This window comes from Salmo salar, chromosome 25 (assembly GCF_965601325.2).
Source record: "Salmo salar chromosome 25, fSalSal1, whole genome shotgun sequence".
In the NCBI taxonomy this organism is placed as follows: Eukaryota; Metazoa; Chordata; class Actinopteri; order Salmoniformes; family Salmonidae; genus Salmo; species Salmo salar.
In genome coordinates, this window is record NC_138315.1 from 7,926,054 (window position 1) to 7,940,096 (window position 14,043).

The 14,043-nt window shown below is 43.0% G+C and overlaps 1 protein-coding gene across 1 annotated transcript in view; it reads right to left on the reverse strand.

Annotated features, from left to right (window-relative positions):
• Positions 1-3,707: 3,707 nt before the first annotated feature.
• Positions 3,708-14,043, reverse strand: part of LOC106586061 (collagen alpha-3(VI) chain) — a 32,912-nt gene continuing 22,576 nt past the window's right edge. The window contains exons 24-35 of the mRNA XM_082968851.1: positions 11,127-11,159; positions 10,971-11,007; positions 10,226-10,731; positions 9,830-9,938; positions 8,803-9,504; positions 8,444-8,552; positions 8,254-8,306; positions 7,790-8,056; positions 7,379-7,462; positions 5,433-5,618; positions 4,807-4,923; positions 3,708-4,494 (exon numbers count right to left, since the gene is read on the reverse strand). Coding sequence (XP_082824977.1) covers positions 4,454-4,494; positions 4,807-4,923; positions 5,433-5,618; positions 7,379-7,462; positions 7,790-8,056; positions 8,254-8,306; positions 8,444-8,552; positions 8,803-9,504; positions 9,830-9,938; positions 10,226-10,731; positions 10,971-11,007; positions 11,127-11,159 — 2,244 coding nt within the window. The 3' untranslated portion in view covers positions 3,708-4,453. The remainder of the gene's footprint in view (positions 4,495-4,806; positions 4,924-5,432; positions 5,619-7,378; positions 7,463-7,789; positions 8,057-8,253; positions 8,307-8,443; positions 8,553-8,802; positions 9,505-9,829; positions 9,939-10,225; positions 10,732-10,970; positions 11,008-11,126; positions 11,160-14,043) is intronic.

The window sequence follows — 14,043 nt, forward strand, 5'->3', positions numbered from 1 at the left end:
TTGGTGCTGCTCTCTCACTCACTGGGCACCTGGGCAACTGCCCGACTTGCACTGGCAGCCAGTAGCCATTAGGCCAAAAATGTGGATAGACAATCTTTTGATTTCTGTTAATTAAAAGATTGATTTGAACTTTATGCCTCTGATGCGTTTCTTCATCAACAACAGGAAAGACAAGTTTAAGTATAGTAATTGTTTGTTTCCCTGTTTATTTATTTCCCCAGGTGCTCCAGTCTCAAAATTTCATTTCATTCATCCCAACAACAGTTGCACGTTTGCATGTGTTGAGCATATTACCTTAATTAAAGAGACTTTCACTTTATTTAGATTGTTCCAATGCATACCTATAGATGGTTACTGGGGTGTTAGTGAATGCACTGAACATGCTCTTCAGTTGATACATATTTGAATGTGAACTAGATAGTATGTAGACCGTCAACTCAGCTGAAAACTTGTTTTTCACTTTATTTGGATAGTCCCAAAGCGTATACTGTATACAGATAGTTACTAGAATGACAACACATATGCTGTTAAATTGTAACTGATTTTCAGTTGAGATGCTGCTCATAGTCTCCTGATTGTTTGTAGATCATCTATAAATGGGCTTGATATTTGTGCAAGTGATGGGATATACTGTTAAAATATTACTGAAAGGCTAAAGACATGCTGTTGACATGTTATTACTGATTGTCTGTAGAGCATATGTCAAACTCTTTCCACGGAGGGCAGAGTGTCTGTGAGTTTTCGCTCCTCCCTTGTACTTGACTGATGAATTAAGGTCACTGATTAGTAGAGAACTCCCCTCACCTGGTTGCCTAGGTCTCAATTGAAAGGAAAAAACAAAAACCAGCAGACACCATGCCTCCATGAAATGAGTTTGACACCCCTGCTGTAGAGCATCTACAGATGGACTATCCAAATAAAGTGTTACCCTACTTGGTGTCATTAGTCCCCTACGAACATTCATCACAACATTTACCATGACTTATAATGGCTGGAATTGCAATGAAATGACCAATTGTCGGCACTCTGTGACAGGATGATGATGCAAACTCCCCACACTGAGGTTAGTCACACACCTGCCTTTCGAAATACGGAGAACTAGTAGGCGACCGTGGTTGTAGACAGAAAAATGACTAATTCTATGGTTTTGAACGCAGTTCTCTGTGAACCCTGTCACTTACACTGTCAACTGGAAACCAAGACCATGATAAAGTGAGGTTAATAGCGCTGAGGGTGGATGTTTTTAGTAAAGGGAGATAATTCGGTAGACGGTGGTGGCATAGTGACAAGGAGAGGGACGTTTTCTTTGGCCCACGCTGAATGCACAGCAGTACAACGCTTAGTCACTCATCATGCCCAACGGAAACTCTGACATGGTTGGTGCCAGTCTGGCGTGGCCCTCGTTTCTGTTCTACATGGACGGCTGACAACTCTCTGAGGACAAACCACAACTCTTGGAGAACCATGGAGGAGCTAGCTAGCTTGGGCTCAGCTGTGGCAGCACAGGAAAATATGTTGGGGAAAACAACACAAAACAATGCATCTGTCACTGTGAAATCCACACGCTGCTCATCAAGTTCACGTAACTGCACTGGGAGTCTGTGCATGTGTTTGTCAAGCTGTGTGAGCCTCTCTTGGATGAGCTATAAGAGGCAACACTTGGAACACATGCTGGTTATTTATCACAGCTTAAACTATTGATCAGTGGACATTAAATGTGTTATTCAGGATGGGGATGCTTTTACAAACAAAGAGAATGCAGAGCAAGCACAAAAAGCTTGCGTGAGCAAACCCAACTGGAAAACAGAAGGAGGCTTGTATCCAGTATGTCTGTATGTGCCAGAGTGCATAATGGTTTGTGTGTGTGTGTGGTGTTTGATTCCATGCCATTAGACACACAGCTGTTGAGAACAGTTTAACAGTTTTTGATTTGCTTTACAAAACTAACCTGAACATTCTGAAGAATAAAATAACGGTACGCCACACTCCTCATATAAACAGCTCCATTCATTAGTGCACACTGTAGCAAAATGTTTTGCAAACAGACAAATTCACATTAGTCTCTCCCAGTTTCAGCCCATTTGATTCCTTTTGGTCCCTAGTGAGTACACCCCATGTCTCACTTCTAATTGCCAGCAGCTAATTTGAGTGGAGACTGTTCACTAGTGAATGCATGCTAAGCGAATGGTTACATAAAGTCACCAAGCACGTATTTTAATAAGTGCTTTGTGACAAGTAAGCCTCTGCACACTTCGCATGGGATATCTCAACACTCCCTCATCAGCAAATAGATCACAGCCATGAGGTCATTTTCCTTGAGGTACTGTACAATAGTCCCACACGGCCAACAGGGCTTACTCAGAAAGTGTACACTATTACATGTTTATAAGCTTATCCAGATTACATGTATAAGTATAACAATTACAGTACTATAATTCTACTGTTTGATAACGTACTTAGTCTAAACACAATTTTTTTAAATATAAAACATGGGCAGTCCTGAAAGATCCAATCAAAAAACAACTTCTCCTTCCAGTAATCATTTGATCAATTCTTCTCACAGAAAGTTCAGTCAATATGTTGTGACACTGTTGCTTGTTGAGTTACCATAGTGATCAACATTAAAAAGAGGTTAGGGAGTTGGATGCCTTTCCCCTCATTCCCTGATCCAAATGTCTCATTTGCGACAGGGCTTAATTGTTTTGCGTTTTTAAGGAGGATTTTTGTGAAGGGAACAGTCATATCTTGGCCATCAAAACAACTGCAGAGGTAGAACATCTGGAGTTATTGTGCTGAGTTAGGGGGGTCACTGGACCCCTTCTCTAACACTACTGAGCCCAAATTCATAAATCACCTTTCCTCCTCCACAGTCCCCAGAACAGTTTGAGCTCCTTGGACTTGACCCGTTTCTACACAGGCAGCCAGCATGAAAGTGCAGTCTTAGTGTTACAAAGATTTTTATTTATTTTTATTTAACCCTTATTTTACCAAGTAAGTCGACTGAGAACACATTCTCATTTACAGAGGGTCCCTGCAAACTATTTGGCCAGCGTTATCTCTGCCTGTGACAGGCAAGGTTCAGTGTCTCTCATCCATTTAGCCTCAGAAGAATAAAGTATGGTCTACTGTACCAGTCATACTTAGCTAGACCAGTCAAGACAGGTTGATGTTGTGATAAAAATGTATAATAGACCACAGAGAAATACTTTCGCTTGTCACAATTAACAAGAATTTGATCACTTAGATGAGTGCAGCAACTTAATGAGCACAGTATAAAGCCAATCATACCATGGCAATTATATCTTCAACAGTGGAACATAATACTTAAATGGTGCCTAGTAGGTCTATTTCACCTAGAGTATATCATCTGGATTTCTATAGTGGTTAGGTGATCAATCCCTTGCCTCAAATGACTTCTGTTTGACAGTAAGTGCTTTGCTTTGGCCTTTTCCCACTCCTCTCATGAATTATCTAAAAACTATCCTATGTTGCGTCAGTATCGCACACACACACGCACACACTCACACAGAAGCACGCACGCACACACACTCACACACAGGATCTCTCACTCTGTTAGGTCTTTGTTTTTTTGGCTTTTGTCCTCTCTCTTTTTTGGTCAGTCTAACATTTCACAGTCTCCAGGGACAGTAAAGAGCTTTGCTCTCAAACTGAGTCATGTAGCAAAAAGAAGAAATCCAATGCTCAAGTTTATTAGAAAGTCTAATAAATGTTTATTTCCCCCGTTCCCAGATGAAACACAAAGTTAAGTAAAACAAAACAAAAAAACACTAACAACTTGATAAGTACATTCCATATTCAAAAACTGGAACTTGTGTGTTTGAGGCAGTGGTTCCAGAAGTGCATTTACATTACATGATGAATTCCTTTCCATGCTGAGAAATTGGTTTAAATGTTATTATATACACACTGCTAGATTGGACTTGTGTAAACATCTGCATGGTGATGAAAGTCTGTATTGGGGGATATAGAGAAGTAATATAAAAGTATGATGACTCTTTCAAAGTCATTGTGGACCTGTGAGTGTATGTGCAGGTGCGTATGTAAATAAGGATTTATTGATAATCTATGTCCCAAGATATTCATACACATTACTTAATAAAATTATGAGTTTAACTTTTTAATGAAAAACATATTCTGTAACTGTTCCGGAAATGTTACATTACAAACACTGGATGTACTCCGCAACTCAACCAGAGAGAAAAATAAAATAAAAACACTATATAGCACCAGTAGGAAAAATCATGCAGCAAATTGATTTGCTTTCTTTCTTTTTGTGATATAGACTACTTCAATACTTATTTTGATCAAATGCTGTTTGTGGAATCCAGTGCAGCCACCTCTCCTTTGGTATAGCTTCTCGTTGGCCATTTTTGTTGATTTTCCTCAGAATCTCCTCGGTAGAGGTATATGTTGAGAATGAATCAATGTCCTCCTACGTTTTTATTGCGGCAATGACTCCTTGGTTGACAGGTGCTGTCGGTGAAAAGCAGGAAAGAAGACAGACATGATTTTTAAACAAAAACAATTCTACCTGCATTTCATTTATCTTGTTCTGAGGGCAGGTCCGCCTCAACGGCAGAAACACGTGTTTGGTTATGGTTAGGCATGAAATGTGACAAGTAATCCCAATTGGCTAAGGTTAGGGTTAGGGGTTGGGTTAAGTTTAGAAAATAAATGTTATTGGTGAAGGTTAGGTGTTGTGGTAAGATTCCAAAGAGCAACTTTGAATATGAAAACTCATATACAAAGTAACTTTGATACGCCCCCGTTCTACCACCAACCTACCACCTAGGGAGCCTTTTCTTCTCTTTCCTTTTATTCTCACTCGTCGCTGTGAGCGCCGCCCGCTGTTTGCACGGCTTTCATCCAACCAATCCCATGCCTTCTGCCCTCGAGGCAGAGCTGCCCTCAGGACAAGATTGAAGGAAAACTCCACTGAGCATTTATTTACACATACACAATATTTGCAATAACATGTCTGTCCCCGAGAAATACATTTTAGACGATGGATTGACAGATGGAACATCTACCTCTGATAAGGTGTGTACTACTGTACATTATCCTCTGTTTACCCACCCATATGGAAGCAAAACCGTTTATGTTCCACTGTTGGCAACCTGTCATGCTTAGTTAAGTCCCAATAAACGTATCTGACTAAAAGCAGATGGGTAACAACGGAACAGCTAGATTGATATATAAATATACAGACCAATGATTAAATAGATGGACATATCGACAAATAGACGGACTGGCAAACAGGCAGACACCGGTGACTAGATATAATGCTTGTACAAATAGACAGACTAGATGGATGAATGGACAGATAGATGGTCAGGCACTGGCATAACAGATAGACATACAGACACAAACACACACACACAGAAACAGATATGATGACTAGTGAGACCCACCTGCTTTTCCACAGGCCTTCTCACACTCCTCGTGAGTTTCGAAGCGATTCTGGTTGCCGCCACAGCCTCCGTACCAGAAGCGTGTGCAGTTCTTGCTAAGGGGGTCGTAGTGCCACTTGAGAACAAACTTTGCGCAGGTGCCTTCCTCTTTGGGGAACTGACAAATTTCCACTCCTGTCAAGGCCGCTGTGAGGGAGGAGAGCATAGGCAGGTCAATGAATGTGTGACACACGGGAATCAACTGCATCAGTTGATCCAATAGGAAATAAATTGCAACATAATAGAGATGAATATGGTGAATATGATCGACAACTTGAGAGAAGGCACTCCCTACCACAAGCCATTCCTTCTTCAAACTCAAGATCTTGGATATAGTTTACAGTACTATAGATCATAATATGAACTCTTTGCCAGACACAAAGGGGCTCATTGTTTGTAGAGTGAACACAGAGGAAATTAACCTGCTACAGTGTAGATTTAGTATCAGAGTTTTCCACAGCACTGGGCAAGAGGACTGAATTGAAATCATGCTTGAATTGAGAGGGTTTCCTGCCTGAAACCTAGACATGTTGCTTGAGGAGGAAGTGACTTCAATGTCAGCTGTCTCACAAAGCATTTGGATGACGTATTGAACAGCATTATATGTGACGCAGGTTTTTTCCACCGTAGCCTGACAATAGGCAACACTTTCTATGAAGCGCATATGTATAATGCATTATACATGTACTCATAATGCACTAAGATAGAGTAATAATGCATTATAATCACAGTTATAGACACACAATGACTGATAATTATGTATATCAGTACTCCTAATATATTATAAGTATAACCATAATCACTTATAATGTACAGCAACATAGGGCTTCATATATGTAACACACTTTTCCCTCCAGGATCGTACAGCATTATGAGCAGCACATCAATATTTCTGCATTGTAAACGCATCAGCTAAATTCCATATATTATTTTATATATACTGTAGGATTTAAGCGAGATTTGGTCTCATACAAATTTTGTCATGGGGTAGTGAGTAACTTTTGTGTTTAAAAGCATGTTTTTTGCAATTCTACACATTTTGCCATGACTTATGCCATCTTCATATGATATCTCTATATGAGTGACACAAAATCAATGTGGGCCCCCTGGAGCAATCAAAGGTGACTTTATAGTGGCTTATAAGCAGAGCAGAGCCATTCACCAGCTTTTCAAGGTTAATCATGTCAAAATATGTTCGTAACTCAACAAATATGATGTGTCGATTAGTAACTATAGTCATTTACTGCCGTCACAGCTGGTACATACTTCCAAAAAAAGTCTAAATAAGAAGTTACATGCAACTGAAACATTCCTCAGGTAGATTTATTTTTCCTTGAGGCCCCCATTATTAACCAGATAAGGAGCATTTTGTGCTAAAAAGTTAGATGGGCCAACTGGGCTAAAAATTTACCAGCCCATTTAGCATGATGGCCAGTCGGCCCCTTCTGAATATAGATTAAAAAGGCACATTTTTTAAAGGCCCACTTTTTAAAGGCCCAAAACATGGTTTGAATCATGCCAACCCTCGCTCACACATGCCAACCCTCGCCACACGTTTGTTCTACTGTCCTTTTGGGGACCAAACAATTGATTTTCCCTAAACCCTAGCCCCAAACCCCTAATCCTAAACCTAATCCCTAAACCCTAACCCTAATTCTAACCCTAAACCTAAAATAGCCTTTTTTCCTTGTGGGGACCAGCGAAATGTCCCTACTTGTCCGAATTTTCCTTGTTTTACTATCCTTGTGAGGACTTCAGTCCCTACAAGGATAGTAAAACCAAACACACACACACACACACACACACACACACACACACACACACACACACACACACACACACACACACACACACACACACACACACACACACACACACACACACACACACACACAGGTGTCACTCACCAATCTCTGGTTTGTCCAGTGGTGTAGTGGCCATGATACCTGTCACCTCCATGGGGGCAGTGACCTTATGCTCTGCTGCTGCTTCTGTCCAATCAGATATTACATAATAATGGTCAGTGGATTCAGTTATACAGATATTGATGGATGTTGTGTGGCTAGTCTGCCACCAGGTGGCATGTTTTGTTTTGCTTTGCACACAAAAAACATTCCAATAAAATATATGAAAGAAAGAAAGATGGTTTTCCGAAACAAACCGATATAGGCCTACTGTACAGTATACACATTTCTATCAATTGCTCAGGCAAAACTGTCATTAACGATGATTTTCAGGTTGACATCACCATTGCTGGGGGAAAACGGGTAAAACCTAAGCAGACCAGACAATCGTTGTGGTGTGTATCATGGACTTACTGGTAGTAATAGTGCCTTTGTGGGTGGCCGCAACGTGGCCTTGGGCGGTGTGTGTGGTCACCACGACGTGGTAGGTCTGGGCGCTCTCCAGGCCACCAACAGTGAGCTCCGTGCCCGTCACATTTCTCCTCAACACCAGTGTGTTGTCACGCAGGCGCGTCACCACCACCTTAAAGTAGGCCATGTGCTTGGGGTCCGGGCTGGCCCAGCGCAGGGTCAGGCTGCTGGAAGTAACATTGGCTACGTGCAACTCGTCTGAGTCTTGGTCTAGGGATAAAACATATTGACACACACACAGACATAAAACACATACACACATAACATACACACATACAGGCATAAAAAAAACACACAGATAAAAACATACACATTCACAAATGATTAGTCTTTGAACCACCACGGGAGACAAAACATGACTGGTATTGATTTATTGAACTGGTGGTAAACCCTGCTATTTCATGTACCGTTGTGCTTTCTTGGATGGACTGCCTGGTGTTTTTCGTGTTTTTGATGTTTCCTACGCAGAGTGGATTATTGACACATGTTATATAGGATTCTACCAATACATAAAGTTATCTATATAGCGATTTACATGACAAACATGATAAACAATTTAGTAACTATACACGTGATAAACATGATCTGAATACTCACGCTTGGCTGTGGTGTGACTTGGGGAAGGGGAACTTGGGGAATGGCTGGTCACTCTGGTACCAGTGACAGTTTTTGGAGACTTCAGGGGACATGTAGAAAACGTTCTCAACTGCAGACACAAGAGGAAAAGGACAATGTTCACATACAGTATCAACCTGACAAAAAGGCCATTAAAGGTGTTTGTAAGTGGTTTCCACAATTAAAACCAGAACGACAATCAATGTGTCCACAAGTATGTGCATTCAATCTAATTATTGAATTTGCTTTGTCTATGAAAAACCTGTTTTCAGTGAATACAAGATTAACATAAATCAAACAGATACTCAATAGACAGCAACAGTGTAAAATAATGCACTCACTGCTGAGATACTTGGGCAGCAGTCGGCCAAAGTTCTGAATGTGCTTGTCGTAGAAGTGCGTGGTGCTGGTCAGCCTCTTGAAGAAGACGTCGGACGGCTCGCTGGCCATGCGCGTCAGCACGCGGGTGTCCCCAGCACCCAGCTTCTCGCCCACACCCAAGATGACCAAGAAATAGCCCTTACACTTGGCCTCGGTGGCCACAGCAACCAGCCGCTCCTCATCCTGCTCCACGGGGCCTGTCACAAACAACATCAGAACCTTGAGGTCTCGCTGGTGGGGTGCTTTCTCAAACACCTGCTCCACTGTGTGCTCGATGGCCACTGCCAGCGCCCGCCCACCCTCCAGTTGGGGCGTCTTCTCAAGCAGGAAGTTGCGGATGTCCTGGGCCGAGCGGTGGTCAGTTAGGCCCACATCCACAAGGATGGGTGAGCCGCTGCTGTTGCGCAGGAACTCATAGGGTGCATGCTGGATTACGGCCACACGGGCGTGGTGGATGGATGCCATGGGGTCCGACGAGACTTCCAAATGCTCTACGATGTGTGCAACGTAGCGTTTCATCTCAGTGAAGACGGTGAGGTGGGTGGTCTCGGAGCTGTCCATGACAAAGGCCATGTCAATGTCCGCATCGGTGGTGGAGGCCCTCCTGTCTCTTGACTGCTGAGGGGGAACATAGTCACACATTTGGTCCGGGGCGCAGGAGTCTGGAGAACAAAGGAACACATAAATGGGCTCAGGCATTTTGGCTTGTTATGGTTTTCATTATGTCCCACTGGATTTGTTTAGAAAGCAATTTTCTGCAACTGTCAATGGCAGGCAATGTGCATCCAATTAGCTTACAATAGAATTACTATGATCAGAAGGAAAGTGTGGGAAAATCAGTAACACCATTAAAAATAAATAGTGTTCCATAAAAAATTTAGAAAACAAGAATGCACAATGTATTGGTTGTTGCATAGGAATTCAAATAACAGTTCATTGCAGAATTTGTTTGAAGTTAGTCTCTAAGGATATGAGAAAAGCTCTTACCCAGGCAGATGTGGCAGTTCATGACCTTTTGGATAGCTGAGTTGTACTGTGCACTTCCGGGATTGGGCAGCACAATCACCTGACCCAGTGCTGACCCAGTGCTGTTCATCTGACACAAAGAGAGGAGGTAACAACATGTCAAAAACATGTTCAGGTCAGCTGACAAGACATCTCTGTAAATTCATTTTTAAGTGTTGTATACTACTTTCAGGTACCAGAACAATAACTACATTTCAATATCTATACTACCACATTGCATGCAGAATACATTGCCTCATTCTACAGTATGCTGGTGCAGACATTAGAGCAGAGCCAAAATTATAAACCTGCTCTGTGTTCTGGTGACAGAGCCTATTTTTCTGCCTCTTGTCTGCTCCTTTACCTGCTTTACATTACCTTCAGAGCTCTGGTGAGCTGGCCATCCTCTTTGTTGGTCAGGAACACTGAGGCGATGCCGGAGTCATAGAGGCGTAGGGCGGCTGCGCTTACTGCCCGCTGATCCTTCACTGGCCCATTAACAAAGAAGATGGCCACCTTCCTCATGAGGAAGCCGCTGCGCACCCTCTTGAAGGTGTTCTGCGCCAAGACGTTCATGGCTGTCTCCAGGCTACGCTGTTTGCGTGTCTGTAATGCCTGGAGGCCCTCCACACGCTGCACGAGTGCGCGCCGCTTCAGCCCGTCTGCAAAGCGGATTTCGGTGGTAACTTCATTGTTGTAGAGGGTGAGGGCCACTCGGGCGCCGCGCGGGCAGTTGCTCTCGGCGATGGTGATGTTGCCAACCAGGCGGAGCACGGCGTCACGCATGTTGTTGAAGGCAGGCCTACCCACGCCATCGGAGGTGTCCAGGGCGAAGGCCAGCTCGGTAGGGTAGAGTGGGCACTCCTGCTGACCATAGCAGCAAGCTAAGAATAAAACGAAAAAGAAAACAGGTTTTGGGGCATTAATACTCCTATGTCAAGTGTATGAGTGCCAGAGCAGGAGAGGGAGGTGGGTTATGCAGTGTGCATCTAAGGTGGTTTTACACGACATAAAATTGGAGGGTGACATTAAAGTGGGGGGTCCTGGCCGCCCTTTTCGGCACCAATGAATCAGTTAAATAAGGTATATTACATGCTAATCAGTGTAAGCATTTTATACTTACGACAGTTGTCTCTGATTTTCTTTACCAAGTCACATTGCTGAGGAGAAAAGGAACAATTTAAAACTGATGTTAAGACATATACATATTCCACACATGTAAACTTTGGTCAAATTTTTCCTATACAAAATGTTTTCTGTCTGATAAATGGACTCCCACCACAACGCCAGGTCCTCTCGGTCCTTTCTGGCCCTGTGGGAAGAAAAACAGCAGAGTTGAACAACAGACGGACACAGCTGGAAGGAGACAAAGCAATAGGCTACACTCTCAGGCCTGGCACCTCTCTAGACAACAACACCATTATTTGTGTCAATTACATAAATAATGAACAGATTATATTGACGTTATAAACAATACATATTCTACTTGGCAAACCTCCAAAGACTGTAAATGTTACAGAAGTATATTTATGGTTATTTATAATGTGACATGCTGTACAGTGCATTCAGAAAGTATTCAGTTCGCTTCCCCTTTTCCACATTTGTTACGTTACAGCCTTATTCTAAAATGGATTAAATGAAAAAAAAATCCTCATCAATCTAAGCAAAATACCCCATAATGACAAAGCAAAAACAGGTTTTCAGAAATTCTTGCAAATGTATTAAATACAGAAATACTTTATTTACATAAGTATTCAGACCCTATGCTATGAGAATTCAAATTGAGCTCAGGTGCATCCTGTTTCCATTGATCATCCTTGAGATGTTTCTACAACTTAATTGGAGTCCACCTGTGGTAAATTAAATTGATTGGACATGATTTGGAAATGCACACACCTGTCTATATAAGGTCCCACACCTCCGAGACAGGACTGTGTTGAGGCACAGATCTGGAGAAGTGTAACAAAACATTCTTGCAGCAATGAAGGCCCCCAAGAACATAGTGGCCTCCATCATTCTTAAATGGAAGAAGTTTATAACCACCAAGACTCTTCCTAGAGCTGGCCACCCGGCCAAACTGAGCAATCGAGCTTAGAAGGGTTTTGGTCAAAGAGGTGACTAAGAACCCGATGGTCTCTCTGACAAAGCTCCAGAGTTCCTCTGTGGAGATGGGAGAACCTTCCAGAAAGACAACCATCTCTGCAGCACTCCACCAATCAGGCCTTTATGGTAGAGTGGCCAGAAGGAAACCACTCTTCAGAAAAAGGCACATGACAGCCCACTTGGAGTTGCCAAAGGCACCTAAAGGATTCTCAGACCATGAAAAACTAGATTCTCTCGTCTGATGAAACCAAGATTGAATACTTTGGCCTGAATGCCAAGCGTAAATGTCACGTCTGGAGGAAACCTGGCACCACCCCTATGGTGAAGCATGGTGGTGGCAGCATCATGATGTGGGGATGTTTTTCAGAGGCAGGGACTGGGAGACTAGTCAGGATTGAGGGAAAGATGAATGTGGCAAAGTACAGAGAGATCCTTGATGAAAACCTGCTCCAGAGCGCTCAGGACCTCAGACTGGGGTGAAGGTTCACCTTCCAACAGGACAACAACCCTAAGTGCACAGCCAAGAGCACCAAACACAGCAGTGGCTTTGGGTAACCCGCCTCTACCATCAGTCCTTTTAGCCAACGTGCAATCATTGGATAATAAACTGTATGAGCTCCAATCAAGACTATCCAACCAACGGGAAATTAAAAACTATAATATCTCATGTTTCACCGAGTCGTGGCTGAACAACGACATGGACAGCATACAGATGGCTGGATTTTCCGTGCATCGGCAAGATAGAAGAGCTGTCTCCAGTAAGACAAGGGGTGGTGGTCTGTGTCTATTTGTCAATAACAGCTGGTGCACGAAATCTAATACAAATGAAGTCTTGAGGTTTTGCGTGAGTATCTCACAATAAGTTGAAGACCACACTATTTACCAAGAGAGTTTCATCTATATTTTTTGTAGCTTTCTATTTACCACCACAAACCGATGCTGGCACTAAGACTGCACTCAACAAGCTATATAAGGCCATAAGCAAACAAGAAAATGCTCATCCAGAGGCGGCGCTCCTAGTGGCCGGGGACTTTAATGCAGGGAAAAACTTAATCCATTTTACCTCATTTCCACCAGCATTTTAAATGTGCAACCAGAGGGGAAAACAACTCTAGAGCACCTTTACTCCACACACAGAGACGCATACAAAGCTCTCCCTCGCCCTCCATTTGGCAAATCTGACTGTAACTCTATCCTCCTGATTCCTGCTTAGAAGCGAAAACTAAAGCAGGAAGTACCAGCGACTCGTCAATACGGAAGATGTAAGATGACGCAGATGCTAAGCTACAGGACTGTTTTGCTAGCACAGACTGAATATGTTCCGGGACTCTTCAGATGGCATTGAGGAGTACACCACATCAGTCACTGGCTTCATAAATAAGTGCATCGATGACATCGTCCCTACAGTGACTGTACGTAAATACCCCAACCAGAAACCATTGATTAGAGTCATCATCCGTACTGAGCTAAAGGGTAGAGCTGCCGCTTTCAAGGAGCAGAATTCTAACCCGGATGCTTATAAGAAACCCCGCTATGCTCTCTGACTAACCATCAAACAAGCAAAGTGTCAATACAGGACTAAGATTGAATCCTAGTGCACCGGCTCCGATACTCGTCAGAGGTGGTAGGGATGCAAATGATTACGGACTACAAAGGGAAGAACAGCCATGAGCTGCCCAGTGACACGAGCCTACCAGACGAGCTAAATGACTTCTGTGCGCGCTTCAAGGCAAACAACACACAAGCATACATGAAAGCACCAGGTGTTTCAGACGACTGTGTGATCACGCCCTCCGTAGTTGATGTGAGTAAGACCTTTAAACAGGTCAACATTCACAAGGCCGGAGGGCCAGACGGATTACCAGGACGTGTACTCCGAGCACCAACTGGAAAGTGTCTTCATTGATATTTTCAACCTGTTCCTGAGTCTGTAATACCAACATGTTTCAAGCAGACCACCATTGTCCCTGTGCCCAAGAACACCAAGTTAACCTGCCTAAATGACTACCAACCCGTATCACTCACGTCTGTAGTCATGAAGTGCTTTGAAAGGCTGGTCATGGCTCACATCAACACCATTATCCCTGAAACCA